This window comes from Dipteris shenzhenensis, chromosome 8 (genome assembly GCF_047967505.1).
Source record: "Dipteris shenzhenensis isolate YYH24624 ecotype China chromosome 8, Dip_SZ_1.0, whole genome shotgun sequence".
NCBI classification, from domain to species: Eukaryota; Viridiplantae; Streptophyta; class Polypodiopsida; order Gleicheniales; family Dipteridaceae; genus Dipteris; species Dipteris shenzhenensis.
This window is the reverse complement of record NC_141603.1, coordinates 24,488,477-24,509,499: the sequence shown is the minus strand read 5'-3', so window position 1 is coordinate 24,509,499 and position 21,023 is coordinate 24,488,477. Positions and strand designations below refer to the sequence as shown.

The 21,023-nt window shown below is 47.1% G+C and overlaps 1 protein-coding gene across 1 annotated transcript in view; it reads right to left on the bottom strand.

The window, feature by feature from the left end:
• Positions 1–21,023, bottom strand: part of LOC147899315 (intraflagellar transport protein 172-like) — a 440,631-nt gene that overhangs the window by 109,642 nt on the left and 309,966 nt on the right. Inside the window, exon 35 of the mRNA XM_087377692.1 lies at positions 1,116–1,257. Within this exon, the coding sequence (XP_087233818.1) occupies positions 1,116–1,257 (142 nt within the window). The remainder of the gene's footprint in view (positions 1–1,115; positions 1,258–21,023) is intronic.

Below are 21,023 nucleotides of genomic sequence, written 5' to 3'. Positions count from 1 at the left end.
CAGCCAGGAGAAGGCTGCCTGAGGCAGCCACAAAGCAGCCTAGAGGGCTTGCAAAGCAGCTGGGGGAAGAAGGAGGCGGAGGGGAAGGGAGGAGAGGGTGGAGAGGGAAATAAGGGCCGAGAGAGTTGAGGGAGAGGCAGGGAGCGATGGGGAGCTGATGCAATTACTGTCCAATGAATGAATGGCACTTTGAAGAAGCTGTAGTCTGGACCTAATTGGCGACGGTGAAATGAAACAGCTTGTGCTTGAATTTGTTGTAGACCAGCCTGATTGGAGTGGGTGAGGGAGGGAGCAGAGAGAGAGGATTTGAGAGAGGGTTAGAGCTACAAGTTGCAGCAGGTGGGAAGGGGGAGGGATGGAAAGGCTGAGGGGAGGGAGGGAGAGGGAGAGAGAGGCTGAGGGGGAGGGGGAGGGGGAGGGAGAGAGAGGATGAGGAGAGTAAGGAGCAACGAGGCACTAGCTGCACTCTGAGGGGAAACCTCAAGGTTTTTCTTTCTGAATATATATTTGCAGCTGAAGGGCAGCAGATTTTGGCTATTGAATCAATAGCTAAGAAGTTTTTGTGGGATCTCAACCTCGATGAATCAGGCCTAAATAGTGGGCATGTGCAAGTGATGCCTCTAGTAAGGCGGCCTTGTTCACCACACCCTTCTTCTTGTGGATCAAATTCGCTCCTAGCGTCATGGATGAGATGGACAGTTGTGAGTTGGAACATGCATGGGCTCCATGACCATGCACCTCATCAGGCATAAAATTTGATACAAAGACGAGCTACAGCGCGCGATTGTTTGCAACCCTATGGATATTCTCATGCTCTAGTAGGGTATGTTCTATGATCTTATGTTCTCGGTGGCAGACATCAGTCTCAAATATCATGATAAGCTGCTTGGAGTCCCCCTTCATAGACACTAAGTTGGTTAAGATTCTAAATGCTCTTTTTGTGAACTGAAAAGCATGAATGTGTACATGATATATGGATGACTATCATAACATCCTTTTAAAGTGTCTGAGTCACATTTGACAAACATAGACCATGAGATCTGACAGAAAATTATGCATTCTCAAACAAAACGATTGGATCTGCATATGAAATATAAAAATCTTAAAGCATAAACCTTTTGAATGTTTCCCATGTCAATCAAGGTATTAACATCTAGCTGCAGATACAAGTCTATAGCCTCATGAAATTTTTTGCTGCCCTCCAATGCTTTTCCCTTTGCAAGCACTGATTCTAAAGTATCAGTACCTCCGTTTTTCCTGCACCAATACCATTTAGAAGATGTTGAATACATGAAAGAGCATAAATATAATTAATATTATGAAGAAAAAAACATATTGATATATTATTGGGGTAGTGCGTTACTTCCAAATGCTATTATACATTCAAATCAAGAAGACATGCCAACATGGTAGATTCCTTTTTCCAGACAACATAATTGAAGAATCATGTAAATGGATGACACTGCCTTGCACACTACTAGTACCTTGGAAGCCCTTGCAAAGCAAAAACATTGGCTATAAAGGCTGTACATAGTTTGCAGCCAGATTTACTGACATGATTGCTCCACATTGTAAATACATTCTCTTGCATCATCTCATGTACCATATTGGCTAGAGATATTGAGATAGGAATGGCTACAAAGGGTATAACTGATTTGGAGATGACCATGATTATGTAGAATCCTAAAAAAATATGTTTTAGAGAGTATTGCTATTCACGGCTGCACTCCAGTTTTCAGTATGAAAAGACATGGAAGTGGGAAACCTCAAAAAACCAAAGGAAAGGAAGGAATAATCAAATTGGAGGAAAAGGAGGTTGATGAAACACAGATGACTCTAGCAGTTCTTGAAAAATTGCTATGGGTGATCCGAAGACTTACTAACCCCTTAGCAACCACATCCAAGAAGTCCATACTCTACTATAGGTGTGGAGAATATGGGAACTGGTCACTTCTAGACAATGGTCCTACCCTATTGATTTTTTTTTTTTTTTCCCAAGAAAAAGACTTCTATTAAGTAAGAGAAAAAACCCGCGAGAGCAAGCTCAAAGCGGAATACATCATGAAATCATAAGGATAAATAAAAAAACCCCTCAGAGTGAGGTGGAAAACAACCAAGGCTGAGGCTGAAAGTGCCACCTCAACCCTGTAGTAGTTTCAGAGAAGAAAGGAGAATCCTTCCATTCCCTGAAGAAAGAAGCCCTCCTAGCTGAGGTTGCACGGGAGTCTCCGTGCATACCCGTCCATACGGCCATCAAAGTATGTACGGTGTCTGTCCAGATACTAGCCAATGTGTGCGAGGGATGAACCTGAGTACCCTCCAAAGCCTCTCTGCATCTGGCTCTCCAGATATAACAGGATGCTATGCTCGCTAGAATCTCCCAAGAAGTATCCACAGAGGCATGTACAGCTGTAAAAGAAAGTTGTGGTACCACATCCAACGAACAGGACTCAATCCGATGACGTCAAACCGAAATGGCTCGAGAGGAGTCAAGTCTCTCATAGAAAACCTGAGGTCCTGTAAGAGAAAGCCAAGCCACTGAGCCCCATGTCATAAAAAATGGGGAGTGGGCAAAGTGACTGAAAATCCTGGCTACCCCCATCCAAATCATCCTCGCCTGTCTGCAGTCCCATAAGCAATGCTGAATAGACTCCGAAGCAGAAAGGCATCGAGGGCATGTAGGGTCGGCTCCGAACCTGGACCTCCAAAGGTTCACTGCAATCCCACCATGGATAGAAAGCCAAAAGAAGATAGTGATCTTTCTATTCCTGTGGGATTTCCAGAGTCTCCTCCAGAAGCACCTCTGCAGATCCGCAGTGATATCAAAAGTCTCCCAATGAGGAACTCTGGAAGGTCTCCAACATCTACTACTAAGCTGATATCTCCTGGCATTACTGACCGTGTAACGAAAGAAGGGGATGCTCTTCTCTCGATGCCCTGCGTCAATCCACTCCCACTCTCTGGGGTCCCACTGCAAATACCTGATGGGAACTCCCCCATAGAGCCAGAGCCTCCAAGACCTAGTGGAGAGTAGCCGGGGGTCTGGGTCTAGGAACCACTCTGAATCTGATCCCTACATCAAAAGACCTACAACCCTGATAGGCTGAAAAGCAGACTCAAGCAAGATGTCCTCTGTGGACCTGAGCAATCTGCCACCATCCTGGACACTAAAAACCAAAGCATCCTCCCGTGCATCTCGAAAGGCCAAAACCTGAAGCGGAACACCGCCTCTCGAAAAAGTACCTGCCCAAGTAGAGGAAGTGAGTGGCATATCATCTGTGTCTACCCAAAGCTCTGGAAGGGTTGCCTCAATTTGCAAGATCCTCCCTGCACTCCCTCTGAGATGTCCTATCAACCTTGATTTGGTCTCCTCTGGAAGCCTGCGGAAAGCTTTCCAAGACCCCATAGAAGATGCAGGTCCCCTCTCCCACCTGGACCACTGCATGTAGAGTGAGGCACCCAGTGGTCTGCTTCCTGAGAGGAAGGAGGAATCCTCCGAAGAGTGCTTCTGAAACTGGCCCAAGCTTTCAGAATGGCAACCATGAGAGGGGACGAAGGTGATCTGAGGTGTGCTGTGGTGAAGATCCACCTAACACTGCTCATCCAGTCTCCTCCTGAAGAAGGTGTGCACCTCTGTATGCTGCTGATAAGAAAGTCCTTCCACGGTTCCTGCCCTGGCATAAGTCCCCGCACCACCATCTTGCAAAGTAAAACTCTGCACTGTAAATCTGGATCAATAATATTGAGACCCCCTTCTTGTGTAGGGAGGATGAGGGTCTCCCAAGCCACCCTGGCTAAGGCATCTGTTGTGCCATCAAGCCCACTCCAGAGAAAGTTTCTGATCGGTCTTCTGAGCTGAATGATGCAGTTCCTAGAACGGCACCAACATGAACAAACAAACCAGGCTGTGCCCAAGAGGACCTGGTTGACCACCACAACTCTAGAGGCAAGATCCAGCTTGGCTGAGCTCCAAAAAAGAAGCTTCCTTCTGATGCTCTCCAAAACGGGAGCAAATTGCTGCGTGGTAGAAATATCCAAGCCGACCTGGCAGCCCAAATACCTGATAGGCTCACCCCTCTGAACCCAAGTGAATCCTATGTCAAGCCCCCAAACTGGAGTGTCCTCATCACTGATCCAAAAGCCATTGGATTTATGCCAATTTATCTGCGCCCCTGCCGCCAAGCAAAATAAATCCAATGCTGTCCTGAAAGAAGTGAGCGTCTGTGGAGTGGCATCCAAGTAAACTGCTGTGTCATTTGCCAACTCACTGTCAAGTAGCTCCTCTTCCCTTCTGATGGGAAGTCTCAGCCCAAAGATGTCAGCTTGAGATCTAACATAGATACTCATAGCTTCGGCCATGAACAAAAAAAGGAAAGGAGCAAGGGGGCATCCCTGACGGACTGATCTCGAAATCTGAAATCTCTCACCCCTTACCCCACCAATAAGTACCTGGCTGTGGGCTGATCTGTACAAAGAGTAAACACCTCCGATCCAAGCAGCATCAGTAAAGCCAAAGCGTAGAAGGGTGCCCTCCAAAAAACCCCAATCTACTCTGTCATAAGCTTTTTCAAAATTCAAAAGTAGAATGGCAAGATTCTGGCCACTCTGCATGGCCCACTCTGAAGCTTCCCAGAAAGAACAAATGTTATCGAAAATGCTTCTGCCATGCACAAATCCCGTCTGAGTGTCATGAATAAGATCAGGGAGAAGTGGCTGCAATCGGAGGCAGATAGCCTTGGCCAGAATCTTGTAACAAGTCCCCAGAAGTGTGATAGGCCTCCACTGGGACACTAAATTTCTGCTACCTCCTTTTGGGATAAGGTGGATGAGACCCTCTGTAAGCGACCCAGGCATCTCGCCAGAGTCCCAAATGGCCTGCAGGGCTGAAGTAATATAGTCTCCAATCATATCCCAAAATGCAATGAAAAAAGATGGGGTGAGGCCATCTGAACCTGGGCACTTGCCCTTGTGAAGGGCTGAAAGTGCAGTCCTGAACTCTGTGTTGGTGAAAGGTGCGTCAAGTAGAACATGCATACTCGGATTCACCAACACAGGGATGCTCTGCCAAATAGCCTGTCTAGCATCCTCTCTATCATGTGTCTCAGGATCAGCAGTAAGAAGGGTGGCATAGAAATCTGAAGCTATGCGTAAGACATCATCAGGCTCTGTCTGTAAAACCCCATGTGAGTCAATAAGCTGGGATACACTCTCTCTACTATGTCTAGGGCCAAGAGTAGAGAAAAAGTGTTTATTGACTCTACCACCCATCTGAATCCAGAAGGACTCCCGTGCATGAAAGGCATACTCTGCTCTCTGATCAAGCAATAACTGCAGATGAGCCCTTGCTGCAGCAAGGCGCTCCTGAATCCAAGCATCTGAAGGCCGTTTCTGCTCTTCCCTCTGCAAAGCTGCCAACTGCTGGCGAACACCAATCTCCGGTCTGAGAATATCTCGTCTCCTGGTACAAGCAACTGAACGGTAGAAGTCCCTAATACCAGAAAGGGCAGCGGCTACATGTGATGGATATGGCTGCCCACCCTGGACATGAGCAACCCATATCTGCAGGGCTGCCTCTGTAAGGTCCTCCTCTGTGTAAAAGGCATCTGGAATCCTGATGCTCGCAGACCGGCCTCTCAAGTGAGGCTCTGAGATAGCCAACACAATAGGAAAGTGGTCTGAAGTGGAAACCCCAGCAGCAATGCATACCGATCCACCTCTGTCTAGTGCCCAGTCATCTACATAGAATCTATCAATGCATGCATGAATAGGCATCTGCTGCCTCCTGTTCGACCAAGAGAACAGGAGGGACTGTGGCTGAATAAGAAAGGCATCATCACACCAAGTATCTCTGCCACAGAAGTGAAAAAGGAAGGCATCCCAAGCTGCTCTCTCCAAAGAGTGAAGTCCGCCTTCTCTACCCCCTTTTTTGTCTGACGGTAACTCGACCATGTTAAAGTCACCTCCAATCACCCATGATGGGGGCCCAGGAGAGCAAAGTCTTCCACATAAGGACACGTTCCCCTCTAATGTTGGAGGCATACAGGTTAAGGAAACCAACCTTACGCCCTCCAATCAAAAGAATAATCCACTGAGCTCTAGAGGGAATAATGACTCCGTGTCCAACAACTAAGGGGAGAACCGACTGGCGAAACTGAAATAGAAGTGTCCCCCCTGGTGCCCAAGGCAGGTGACCAAAAAGTATGGCCAGAAAGCAACTTGCCTGACTTGGCACAATCTCTAGAATCCAGCTTGTGCTCTTGAATAAATAAGATATCAATGGAACCCCCAGTAACATCTGGATGAAGCTGATCCCGGATCAGCTGTCTACGACGGCGATGTGGGACGCCACCTAGGCCCTGTATGTTCCAACTAATAATCCTCATCGACGGAAGGATGTAGAGTGGAACACCTTACCCGACCTAGTGGCGGAAACAAACCCCTCAATAGGGAAAGACCTCCTGCTCGAGGAGGGAGGGATGGAACCAAGTGGTGGAAAACCAACAGGGGAAAGAACCCTGGCACCTGAAGAAGAAGCCCTGTCAACAGGAAACCCAATCACTGGCTCCCCAAAAGTAGCGGGCACAAACTCCTCCTCTGGGAAATCTGAACCATCTGCCAGAGCTGAAAACGAGTTCCTGTGGAGCAAGCCAGACACCGGAGTGCGAAGGATCCCTTGTGAGGGAAGAGGATCAATAGTGTAAGCCATCCCCTTCCCCCTATCCAAGGGAGGAATGCTCTCTATCCTGTGTTTGCCCAACCGCGGAGACCTCTACTACCTCAAGAAGAGCATCTCGCACCGCTAGATCTAGGGAAGAAGCTGCAACCGAAGCTTCAGCGTCTCAGACTGTGCAAGGTGAGACTGGAGGGACAGCTCGAGGTGAAGCAGAGTCCACTAAAGTACCCTCGTGAACTGAAGGAGGGATCTGCACACGTGCCGGAACCCACTGGAGAGCGTCGCGTGCCCCTGAGGTAGGTGGGGGTCGAGGAGTAGGTGATGGACCTGTACCACCCCCCTGTCCAGGCCGAGGAGCAGGTGGTGCTGGACCTGTACCACCACCAACCTGAGAAGGACCGCCATGCGAAGGTCGAGGAGCAGGTGCTGGACCTATACCACCCCTCTGTCGAGGCCGAGGAGCAAGTGTTGGACCTATACCACCCCCCTGTCCCCCCTGTCGAGGCCATGGGGCGGTAGCTGTACCAGAGGGCTTCTTGGGCCTTTTCTTCTTCCTGGGGCAATCCCTAGCAAAGTGTCCAATGGTCCTGCATATCCTGCACTGGTCCTGTCTGCCTGAAATCTCTACTCTCTGGCGAAAAAAGGATCCATCCGGGCGCTGGATTATAACATGATCCATCTTGAGGTTAGGATCCTTACAGAGGACCCTAACTCTAGGTACCCCATCAGCCTTGGTTGCCTCTGCTGCAGTCAATGGCAACCCAAGGAGGGGTGGGATCTCAGCAACTGCGCCAAAATGCTCCCCAATAACAGAAAGAAGTCGATGGTAAACCTGGGGAAGCCCGGGGAATCTGATGAAGAGCGAAAAGATTTCCTTATCTGCCTCCACTGGGTCGAAACCAATATGAAAGGCTTCAAAGAAGATCTTCCTGTGTCCCAGGTGTAAAAACTCGGCCTTGAGCATAGTGCTCGCAGCCTCTGGAGTGTCAAAAACAACCTGGAAAAAACCTCATCCCAGAAGACGAACATCCAACAATCGTGGAGTGAGGTCTGGGGGGAGAGCCACAAGCATCCAGTCTCTGGCTTGGGATCTGGAGGGGTGAGACCCGAAGATGCGTGCTAGCAACGTGGTAGAGCATTCAATCTCTACATCCTTCTTGAGCTGCTGCAACTCGTCTTTAGAAAAGGTAATAGTTTTCGCGGCCGATGGAGGTGGAGTAGGATTGGCTGACGAAGTATCCATCGCCACTCGAGGTGAGGAGGCCGACTCTAACAATTTGGAGGCTCCTTCCGCTCCAAAAAAAAGCTGCGGGAGAAAGGGGGGTATTAAAAAGGGAAAGGAGGTGAGGAGGGAGCGGGGGGAAGGGGCGAGAAGGGGGTAAAGGGGAGAGACTGAGAGGCTGAAGGGGAGAGAGGCAGGCTGAGAGGGAGGGAGGGGGCAGGCTAGGAATAGGAAAGGGAGAGGAAGGAGATGCAGGAAGGGGGCGGGCTGAGGGGCAGGGAGGGGGAGGGCTGAGAAAGAAAGAAAGAAAGAAAGTGTATTATTGTCCACTAGAGGCCAAAATGGGCCCATGGGACATCAAGAACTCTGCATACAAGATAGCACAAAATCAACGTGCCCCAAAGAGGAGAGGGAGAGGAAGGAGAGGGAGGGGCAGGGAGGGGGCGAGGAGCAGGCTGAGAGGGGGAGGAGAGGGAGCGGGGAGTGAAGGGAAGGGGGAGGAGAGGGAGAGGAGGGGGCGGGCTGAGAGGCAGAGAGGGGGCGGAGAGGCAGGGAGGGGGCGCGGGAGCAGGCAGGGAGGGGGCGGAGAGGCAGGGAGGGGGCGGGGGAGCAGGGGGCAGGCTGAGAGGCAGGGAGGGGGCGGAGAGGCAGGGAGGGGGAGGGGGAGCAGGCAGGGAGGGGGCGGAGAGGCAGGGAGGGGGCGGGGGAGCAGGCAGGGGGAGGGGGCGGGGGAGCAGGCTGAGAAAGAAAGAAAGAAAGAAAGTGTATTATTGTCCACTAGAGGCCAAAATGGGCCCATGGGACATCAAGAACTCTGCATACAAGATAGCACAAAATCAACGTGCCCCAAAGAAGAGGCATCGTCGAATATCATCTAAGTGCTACGCAATATAATGCTAGTGAAAGCACATAATGTCAAATCTGAGCCTAAATACAGAGTAAACTAGACCGCCCCCGGATGCAAAATGGGGGGGATGAGCACAATATGCCAATGCAAAGATACAAGTCTAGGTGTCAATGAGTCTGAGAACCAAAATAATACTGGAAATCCTGTCCATCGACTCTGCCTCCTGCTATGAGAGTACAAATCTGGGCAAAGGTGAGGTGAGCGGCTGGTGGGGCGAGATCTCCATGAGTAAGTCTCCTCCGAAATGCTGCCATCATCCTGGATCGTCTGGAGATGAAGCGGCGAGTACGTCCCCTATGTAACAAGATCCTGCGGCGTCTACAAACCATCTCATATGTACATCCACATGGTGGAGGCATGTGTCCTGTGTGGGCTCTGCCGTCCTCGTGCTCCTCCTGGTCTCTGTCCTCTGGTATGGCGTGTGTCTGAGCTCTATGAGACTGGGCTCTATCACGCTCCGGTCTGTGCTCTCTGAGGTAGTCTCGCCGAAGCATAGTGGCCTCCCTGACATAAAGGGCTAGGCAATGCTGATCCTCGTAGTCCATCACTCGTGAGAGAGGTCCAAAGCCATCCGTGAAGAGACAGTGGAATCTACCTCTGATCTCATAATATAGCGGGCATCTGCAAATGAGAGGGGGAGGAGAGGAAGTGGGCTGGAAGGAGGCGGGCTGAAGGGGAGGAGGGGAAGGGAGGGAGCGGCTGAGGGAGAGGGAGGGGCTGAGGGCAAGGGAGAGAGGGAGGGACGGGCTGAGGGAGAGGGTGCAGCAAGGGAGCGGGGAGGAGCAGCCGCCGCTTAGCTATTGAAATTTTTGAACACCAGGATCATTATAATTGGGATTGCCCAAGCTAAGGGCTGATGAATTGTTTTCATCCCAAGGAACATCCATCCTTGGAATATAATTGCTTATTAAATTCTAATTTTGAGGGGTTTCTACAGTAACATTACGACAACTGTTAAAGCTCTTTTGTTTTCCCTGGTCATTTGCCTTCTTTTTTAATCATTTTTGCTCAACATCACAAGAATTTTCCTTGTGTGATATGTATACATACATTGGCGGGTTCAGACAAATTCCGCTTCTCATAGCTGGGTCAATTCTCATCTTACCCTTGTTGGCATCGCATGGTTGTTTTATGCTCTAAAATCTAATGGAAACTCTATAAACAAGTCTAATTGGTACCTGAGGAAATACTTCATGAAAGGGTTCTACGAAGGAGGTGTGATCCTGTGTTGGGGAAGATTTATCATCTCAAGTACACCGTCCCAGAAAATGCTGAAGTTGTAGCTAGGCTTACTCAACGGTTTGATGATACAGAACCAAAGGTAATAAGCTGCATCCAAGTCTTAAATAGTGCCTTTTGTTGTTAAGTTGCGAATGGATTTCCAATGAGACACCATGGGATGGATCTTTAAGCTTTATGATTTGAGGCCTTCTGTTAACTATGAATGAATGGGTTGCTGAGTACACATGCTTCATAAGGAGGCTTTATAGATATGCACACAATCCAGAAACTGAAAACAGCTTTGTGTGTGATTTTTATTGCCAAAGCCAAAGGAGTTAATCATACTCAATTCCTTGCACCTACACAGAGGATTGAAATTCAAAATACATGTTCCCAAAGAAAAGAGCCCAAAAACCAATATAGATCGACTATTCGTGGGGCAGTGACAGAAAGAAAGTGCTGGCTGTTATGCAGCCTGTCTCTTAAGATGTTGTCCCCCCTCCCCTGCAGCGTGCTTTTCAAATGTTGTTGGTGACCTCTCCTAGATGCTAGCCTATGGAAAGGTTCAGTGCACTGTCAGGATAGCGGGATCGGAGTCCTGAATGTCTAGGCGTCCGTCTGGCTGTAGGCTGGAGAGATCATCTCAATGGGAAAAGCATGTTGTCATCCCCTAGATCTCTATCCACAAGCTCTGAGTGTGACCCTACTCCTAGAGAATTGACCATACCAGGAGGTACATCGCATCTTCCTAGCACTTTCATCGTGGGGATGCGTGATGCAGCTTGGGAACTTGTTGCGCAATTTCTTATGGGCAGGTTTGAATGGCACATGGAACACGGACCATCAGTTGCTGCATGGCAGACAATAAGTTTTCCCCAAGCAGTGCGCGGCCTTGGTATTTTAGACATAAGACCCCCCTTATGCAAGCTCATTGTTCGAGGTCTTGTCCTAGGGTCCGAGACTCAAACGTCCTGGTACAATAGGGGCTTCTAGAAAATATACCTTGCATATGGGATTAGCGATAGCAGTTTCACCATTGATCTCCACATAAGCCCCTCTTACATGGAAGGGACCGCCAATGTTGACGAGCTTGATGAGAGTGTGGGGCAAGAAGCCTTGTTCGGGCCAATGCTCACTACAGACACAAGATAGAGCGGAAGTCTTTGATCTAGCATCTAGAGGTCCGCGATAAGGAGGATTGTGCTAGGGCAGTGCATGCACATCAGTCAGGTACAATGATAGTGGACCTACTAGATCCATAGGGATATTGAGGTGGCTCCCCCAATAGTTCAAGGAGTGCGCGTGAGCAATGGCACACTTGAGAAGGTTTACTAGTAGGAGGCTCCTTGCTTTGAAAAACCCATAGTACCCTCCAAGATGGTACAATCTACCCTGTCATTTTCTTGTTGTCTTGTGTGGGTCTTGTGTTTTACATTTGCGCTGTCCACTCTTGCATGTTCCCCCCCTAGTGTCCAAAGCAAGAGACCAAAAAGTATGACCTGGCATCAATTTATCTGATTGGCATCTAGTTTGTATTCTTGGATAAAAAGAATATCAATGGATTCCTTGATAGCACCTGGATGAAGCTGAGTCCAAATCAGCTACCTCCAATGGCAATGAGGCACAGCACCAAGGTGGTGTATGTTCTAGCTAACAATCCTCGTCATCGGCGAGAGGATGTAGGATGGAACACCTTACCCAATCTAGTGGTGGAAACAACTCCCTCCTAGGTAGCAGCTCTTGGAATAATGCAAAGGAAGGGAATCCATAGGGGAGAAAGCCTCCACACATGTGAAAGAGGATACCATGTTGATAGGAATGCTGATAACAACGTCGCAAACTCCATCTCTCTAAGATCAGCAAGTGGAGAAAAAGAGTTCCTTTGATCCAAGAACAGTATTGGAGTGCCTAAAATCCTTGTTTGCAAAAGGATGATGTAGAGACAGGAACATCAACCTTCCCTCGATCAATAAGGCGAACCTGAAGAGCTAAAGTGAAAGTAGTGTCATTGCTTTCTTGGGGGCGCAGGAGGATGCCTTGGTTTTTTATGTATAATCAGGTGGCAAGCTGTTTGTTTCCTCAGATGATCTTCTTTTGGGCATGACTTTTCAGCCTGTCAGGATCATAGGCTATGTGGAACTGGGCAAGGACTCTGCTTGGCATATAGATCCAAGCCCTTGTCTCTCTATTTTGGGTTTATGGAGGTCGTGGCTATATGGAGGAGTTCCCAGAAAGTATCTTCAGTGGGACCCCGGAGAGTGGGAATGGATTGTTGCACAAAACCAAGAGAGGAGAGGTTGGAGACCATCTAGATCCCCTCATTGGGAGGGTTATCATGTACCAGCTGATCTGAAAAGAGTCTTTTGGATAAGGCTTTGGAAATCCCGAAGAAATACAAAATATTACTTTATTTTTTTGGCTTTTCAATACATGGAGGGATTGCGGTGAATACGTGGGGATCTAGGTTTGGGGCAGACTCCACTTGTCCTAGGTGCTCATTTGCAGAGTCGGCTCATCATTGCTTATGGAACTGCATATATGCGAGAGTCATTTAGATAGGGGTTGCCAGCATTCTCAGCACTTTTATTCCCTCTTATTTCTTCATGACTTGGGGATCAGTGGCTTGTCTCTCTTTGTCAGGACCTCAGATTTTGTATGAGTGACAGGATGCTTCCCAGGCCATCTCTGTTCAACGACACCTAGTTGAGCCTCGCTCTTTGGTGCCTATCTCCCAATATAGACCGATACATGTTGATGTGGATTCTGCTGGGGAGATACTAGCTAGTATTATTGCTTGGTAGATTTGGAGGGTGTTACTGGTGTCTTCAAAAGGGAGAAAAACACCAACACACATCCACTTATGGTAATGGAACTACCAGAGTCGGATTCACGTCTGACTAAAGTCGGAAAGAGACGAATTAGAAATGTGCATTCAGAGAGACGAAACAACCTTTTAAAAGACAAAGGCTTGCAACCAATTTGTATTTTTAGCTTACAGCATACAACTCTTTTAAAAAAGGAGACGACATGGTACTTATAACATATTCCGATAGTATTTTGACAACAGTCTGATTTCTAAGCATCATTCACTAGACAAAGCCACTACTCTAGACTGTGAGCAGTTACAAAACGGCCTCCACTCTTATATTGCTGTTACTCCCCAAAGTGATGGCCACATGGGTAACAGGTGGGCCTCAACACTTGGCACTCCCCGGTGGAGACGTTTTTTTCAAAAACCGAGGACACGGACCCTTTACTGGAAATATTCCATCAATTGTACATTGATGGTTTGTGTACAATTGATGTCAATGCTTCCTTTCTAAGCAAGTTGGGGGTCTATCCATTCCTTGTCATTGGTTGCTGCACTTCCAACTAGTTTGTTTTCCACAATTTGTTCAGTGGGTTCAACCTTCAGCAGAGCTTCTATCTAGACGCACATCATAACTGGGCTTTCCTATGGCAGCTTTATTCTGCTTCATGGCATCTGTTACGCTGTTGTGTTTTGTGTCTTCCTTGGTAGGCATAGAGTGCAGGAGGGCTGTAAGAGATTACAAAGATATGGTGTTGTAGGCATAAAGTCAACCCTATGGTTGACCAGTAGTACTTGGGTTCTATATATACCAAGTACTTGTATTGTTTCATTTGAACATTTCTGTTGGAGCTTTCTTGTTTGTGCACTCTTGCTCACTTGTGTTCACAACCTGTCTCCACTTTGTTCCTACATTTGGTATCAGAGTGCTTGCTTTCTCTAGAGCCCATTCCCGTGCTTGCTTTCTGTAGAGCCCATTCCCGCGCTTGCTTCCAGACTCCCGCAAGCTTGGTGCTCTAGTGCGCGTTCTTGGTTCTCACATTCAGATCTCCAGCTTTTGTTTGAGGTAGCTCCAATAGTCCAGCGACTGTTTTTTGACCTTTTCAGGTCCGATTTCGACGTTTTTCAAAAAATTTTGAGCTGCCCGCATACAAACAAGCTTGTTCTGCACCATTTCAGGCCAAAAAAAAATTCTGTTTTCTTTTTGGGGGGGGTTTGCGTGACAGTGCCGGGAGTCTGTACGACTTGTCAGAACCTGATTTCGAGTCCGTACAACTTGTTAAAAGGCGATTTGAGCAGTTTTCGACTGTTTTTTGGCATTTTTGCTCAGATCTGGACTCTTTTCAGCTCCAGCCTCTCACGGGTGTGTTCCAACAGCTCCAGGCTCTTCTCTACACGTGTATTGTATTCAGAAGTACTCCCGACAGCTTCATTCAGCTCCAAACAGCTCACTTCAGCTCCTTTGTCATCTCTAGCGTGCCCACACAGTCAGTGGACTGTTTTGCAGGTGGTTCAGGCCAAGGTGCACTTTTAGTAAGTGTTTTGAGCTGTGTATTTCGCTTCGGGACTGTTTTTGCAGCCCATACTATTGCACTCTCAGGTGCATTTGCAGATACTCTACATTGTTGGGTGGATTTGCAGTTACTCTACAGTTGTGGATGCCTTTGAGCTCCGTTGGATGCATTTGAGCACCCGTGGGTGCGCTATTTCAGATTTAGGTTGTGCATTTTCAGTTTGGGATTGCACTTCAGATTGCAGCAGAGTGCAGTGATTGGTTGATGCCATTTTTGCAATGATTGCATTGTGCAGTCAGTGGCATTTCAAAGCAGCTAGTCGTACTTTGCATTTGTAGCTAGTATTAGTTTGGGATTTGCAGGCACATTTGCAGCCAGTTGCCCTTTTGGGACTTGCAGTTCTTTTTGCAGGTACATTTGCAGCTTGTGGGTATCCCATTTTGCATCATGTCGATTCTTTCAGACAGTTTTGGCAATTTGTTCGAGGGTGACAAGCTGGATGGACCAAACTATGCCTTGTGGTCATTCATGCTTAAGAACATCTTGGTTGGTAAGGGCTTGTGGGATATTGTTAGTGGGGATGAGGTGAGGCCAGTAGGCTCATCTACATCCAGCACAGCTTCTTCGGGTCAGACTACAGGCAGACTGCAAACTGCTACAGCCCCTCCTGCTAGTCCCATCGACGGAGGAGCAAAAGAAGTTTGACCGCCGCAGTGCCGAAGCAATATTTTTTATTGCCGCAAATGTAAAGAGGCACATTATGACGACTATCAAGTCATGCAAGGATGCAAAGGCATCATGGGAAAGATTGGCAAACATATATCATGTTAAGAATGAGGCAAGGGCCATTGCCTTGACAAATCAGCTCAACGATCTCGAGATGCAGGAAGGCTAGGACATCATTGATCATATTGCCAGGATCACTGATCTACGTGATCAGCTCGCAAGTATTGATGAGGAAATAGAAGACAAGAAGCTCGTCTCTATTACTCTCAATAGCTTAGCGCCCTCATATGGCACATTCGTCACGTCATTGACCATTGTTCTCAGGGCAGCCCCACTCTCGTTCGATGAGTTAGTTGGGCTTTTGTTGCAGGAAGAGGAGAAATGCTCAAATTTTGCCAATGCCTCTCGTCAGGGTAAGCAAGCGCTTGCCATGGGTGGAAAGGGCAAACTTCAGAAAAAGTTTGAGCCAAAACAAAGCCATACAACTCAGCCCAAGGAGGGGAATGCAAGCAGCGGTTCAAGCAGTAATTTTGTTGCCCCCACTGAAACTCGTGCTTTAGATGCACATGGTGAAGCTCATCTTGCTAAGGTAATAGAGATTTTGTGTTTGCTGCATTTAGTGAGAAGATGGATGCCAGGGGGGATTTGAATGCTGAAAATCAATCAAGGGATGCATCACACTCGTTCATGGCACATGACTCCTCGCCAAGAGTGGTTTGGGAGCATCACACTTGTTCATGGCAGACAGGTTACCTGTGCCAATGATGCTTCTCAAGACATCATCGGAGTTGGGCACATTCCCATTCAGCTTGATAATGGGAAAGTTAAGTATATCCGAGATGTTTGGTATGTTCCAAATTTGAGGCAAAATCTGATTTCAGTTTCAAACATTGCCCATGATCAACATATGTTGGTCGAATTTCAGGATAACCACAAGGATCCAAAGAAAGGGTATGAGGTTGTAGCAACAAGCATATATGACAGAGGATTATACAAGCTTGATGCTCAGCCTTATGATCGGAAGGTATTGGCTGTAGCAAACACTTCCCAGGCTGATTTATGGCATGCCAAGTTTGGACATGTCCATCACAGAGCATTGTCCTACTTGTCAACAACCAGCAAATGAAGTGTGTGAGGGTTGGCAAATTGCATCGCTTGCCATTCAGTAAACAAGGCAAGAATTGGGTCAAGGCAAGGTATGTGGCCCCATGACTATTCCCACACATAGAGGAGCAATGTACTTTGTGACCTTTATAGATGACTTCTCCAGGTTCACATGGCTTTTTCTCATGAAGGAAAAATCTGAGGTATTCTATTGGTTTCAGGATTTCAAAGCTATGGCTAAGAACCAAACCAATTCCAGAATTGGAACACTCAACTCAAATAGAGGGGGAGAGTACATGTCACATGCATTCAAGGGATTTTTGAAGCAACATGGGATTAAACATCACTTGACATGCCCTTACACACCACAACATAATCCACTCCCTGAGAGAAAGAATCATACTCTCATGGAGATGACGAGATGCATGCTGAAATTCAAAAAAGTCTCAAAGGCTTTTTGGGGAGAAGCAGTTGTGACAGCCACTTATATTCAGAATAGATCCCCTACCAAAGCTTTGGTTAATGTGACTCCATTTGAGGCTTTGTATGGCTTTAAGACAAAGCTTAGTCATTTCAGAGTTTTTGGCTCAGTGGCATATGCTTTGGTTCCAGATGCACATCGTACAAAGCTTGATGACAAGAGTGTCAAATGCATTTTCGTGGGGTACAGCACTGAAAGCAGGGGATTTAGGCTTTATAATCCCGCTACCAGGAAGGTAATAATCAGCAGAGATGTTCTCTTTGCTGAGAATGAGTGCATGCGACCCGCTAGTGCAAACTTGCCACCATACGATGACACTCCTTTGGACATCATCCAGTTTGAGAATGATGAGACGGAGTCTCTTGATGCTTCCCCTTCTAATTCTCATAGTTCAGATGGCTTGCCACATGTTGAGGACGGCTCTCCCTCAAATGTTTCAAATTTACAGCCAATTAATGAGAATAGACCGCCTCATGTTTGGAGTCATTATTAATGTCGTGAGGCCACTAAAGATCTTGATGCAGCTCTGAGTGGTACAGAAGAGAAATCTATTCCACATTAGGCAAGGTTGACCATTCAAGATGCTAATGATCAGCCTACTTTGGGAAAAACCAGGGCCAGCACTCAAAAAAATCAGAAAAAGGTCAATTTCGCTTTGATGACCTCAGTGATGGAAGCTGAAAATGAGCCTCGGAGCTTCAAGGATGCTCAGCATAATCCGGCATGGCAGAAAGCTATGGAAGCTGAGATTAAATCCATTGAGAAGAATGCCACATGTGACTTGGTTGATGCGTCCATTGGGAAAAATGTGGTTGGCACGAAATGGATTTATAAGGTGAAATACCATTCAGATGGCACAGTTGAGAAATACAAAGCCTATTTGGTTGCCAAGGGGTATGCACAAGAGGAGGGGATGGATTATGAGGAGACATTTGCTCCAATGGCCAAGATGACTACCATTCGTTTCGTCACCTCTCTTGCTTATGGTTGGTCATTGTACCAGATGGATGTCAAGACCGCTTTCCTCAATGGAGATCTTAAAGAGGAGGTCTATGTACATTAGCCCCAACGTTTTGAGGTGAAGGGACAAGAGCACAAGGTATGCGAGCTCAGGAAGGCTCTATATGGGCTGAAGCAAGCACCTCGTGTGTGGTATCAGAAGACACATCAGTTTTTGCTGTCCCAGGGCTTCGTAAACTCTCATACAAAGCCAAATTTGTATGTTCTGCAGCAAAAATCAGAATTGGTCATGTTGGTACTATATGTGGATGACATCATACTCACTGGCAGTGATTTGCAGCAAATTACAGCAGTGCAGTCCACTTTATGTCACAACTTTGACATGACAGATTTTGGCCCATTGCATTATTGTCTTGGCATTGAGTTTTTTTTTTTTTGCAAAAAGAAACTTCTATTAAGTATTAAAGAAAACCGTTAGAGCAAGCTCCATACGGGATACACCATGCAATGCATGAAAAGCTCAAAAGCTAAAAAGAAAGGATTGGGGATGATAGTGCCATCTCAATCCGGTAGCAACCTCCGAGAAAAAGGGAGAACCCCTCCAAACTCGAAGAAATACAGTCCTCTAGAAGAGGCTGGCCGTGACGGGCCCTGCATGCTAGCCCATATGGCTATCAAAGTGTGAACCGTGTCAGTCAAAATACCCATGAACACCTGTGATGGGTGTATCTGGTTGCCATCCAAGGCCTCTGTACATCTGGCTCTCCAAATGTGCCAAGAGGAAATGCTAGCCAAAATCTCCCAAGAGGTGTCCACTGAAGCATGAGAAGCTCTGAAGGGAGTAAGTGGTACATCCTGAAGAGAGCAAGGCTCTATCACCTGCCGGCGCACCGAGAGTGCCCAAGAAGAAGGCTCACCCTCATAAAACACATGGGGCCCAGTAAGGGATAACCATGCGACCGAGCCCCAAGCCATGAAGAAAGGGGAAGTATGAAAAATAATGAGTATCTGAGCAACCCCTTTCTAAACATTCCTTGCCTGACTGCAGTCCCAAAGGCAATGTCGCACTAACTCCTCTGCAGAATGACAGCAAAGGCAAGTGGGACCAACTCCAAATCGTGATCTCCACAGGTTCACTGCAATCCCTCCATGAATAGAAAGCCAAAAGAAAAGAGTGATCTTTCTATTTTTGAGGAATTTCTAGAGCCTCCTACAGAAATGCCTACGCAAATCTGCGATGATGAAGAATCTGTCCCAGTGGGGGGCTCTGGAGGGAATCCAACCCCTACTGTTCAGCTGAAATCTCCTGGCATTACCAACCGTGAAATGAAAGAAGGGAATCCCCCTCTCTCGGTGCCCATGATCTATCCACTCCCACTCTCTTGGCATTGAGTTTTGGCAGACCCATGATGGGATTTCTATGTCACAGACAAAGTATTCGAAGGGGTTGTTGCAGAAATTTAAAATGGAGAACTGTAAGCCTGTGGCTACTCCATTGGAAAAGGGACTCAAGCTAAGTAAGCATGATACTATTGAAAAGTTTGATGGCACTTTGCACAAGAAGTTGGCTGGCAGTTATATATATCTATGCTCCACACGGCCTAATATTGCCTACGCCACAGGGTTTTTGAGCCAATTCATGCATTGTCCCACGATCACACATTGGAATGCAGCAAAGAGGGTTCTCAGATATGTCCATGGCACTCTCTCTCTTGGCTTGCATTATGCTTCAGATTGTGATCTAAAGCTGAGTGGTTTCACCGACACAGATTGGTCAGGGGACATTGATGACAGACGGTCCACTACTGGCTATTGCTTCTCATTGGGTTCAGCTTGTATCTCATGGCTCAGTATGAAGCAAGAGCGAGTCTCTCTTTCCTCGAGTGAAGTAGAGTACAAAGTGAAGAGACATGGCAGTAGGAGAATGCCAAGCTAACTAGGAATGGAATGGAAATATGGAAAGCATAATGGAAAGGCAAAATGGAAAGAAAATGAAAGAACAAGTGCTAGGCAATGTTAACCCACATACTCACATGTAGATAGCTTGATGTTGACTGATCTTTTAGACAATAGACAAGTACAACACTATATAGTGTGCCACTAGACTCTAGAAAGTCACAATGTCTATGGGATATCTCCCAATATGACACGTGGCATGTCTAGGACTCATAAACTATAAAACACCACCTAGAACACACATTTTTGACTCACTTTGGCTTCATATTCCAACACCTCCCATGAAGGCAAGGTGAGAGACTACTAGAATGGAACCAATAACAGAACATGACAATGATGGTCATCAAAACTATGCATGCCGATCTAGAACTAGACATGGCTCCCACACAATCTTAGAGGCAAGTGAGCATGGCTCAGAGGCTAGTGAGCATAACATAGAAAGCTCATCTAGCATGGCTCAAAGGCTCATCATGCATGGATGCATGATCAACTCAGAGGTCTAGGAGACCAATGCACCAACATCCTGGAACTCTCAAGCCAGGCCTGATAAACAAATAGACCTATCAATGCCAATACAAGGCTCCCACAGTACATCCCCCCTTAGCTTCATAACATGACATGTTAGGAAGCCACACACCAAAATAGAAAAACCAATACATCTTTTTAGAAGGACTATCCAAGGTAGATGACCTTTAAACTCAATGACAACCAAACACTCAGTTACATATCATTTTAGGGGGACTACCCAGGGCAAAGGACCCCAAAATACATCAGGTTGTAGGAATAATAAAAATAGATCTCTTAGGAGTAAGAGATGTTCTCTAAGTAGCCACTACACATGTGTGCACATCTCTGCCAGATGATGACAATGTCGAAGACGCGCTAGGCAGGAATGCCTCAAAAGATGTGTCGGTGAAGTCCATGGGGTAGCTAGATGGAGAACTCACATAGTGACTCTCAAAATGGCTAAGGGAGAGTCACTGATGCGAAGCAGAGGCCGGAGGTGTAACGAGCACTTGGAGAGTCGGTCAAAAGTGGAGCTTGGGCACCAAGGACAATCAGGCGGTAATCAGAGAAGTAAGGAAGTGTTTGGAGCTCACATCAAGCTCAGAGCAGCTCCAATAGAATGTTGGGTAGAAGGAGCAAATGGCGGGTTGGATCAGAGGTCAACAATGAAGAGGATGGACAGCTCTTGCTCACTTGTGTTCACAACCTATCTCCACTTTGTTCCTACAAGAGCATGGCTCAAAGGCTGGAGAGCATGGCACAATAGGCTAAGAGGCTCTACCAAGCATGGCTCAGAGGCTCAATAATGGAGAACTCATCAATGGAAGGACTCCTTCCAATACATCCCCCTATGGCTTCATATTGGGAAACCAGGATGAAGTCACATGCCACTCATAAAAGAAATAACATCAGTTTAGGAGGACTATCCGAGGCAGAGTACCTT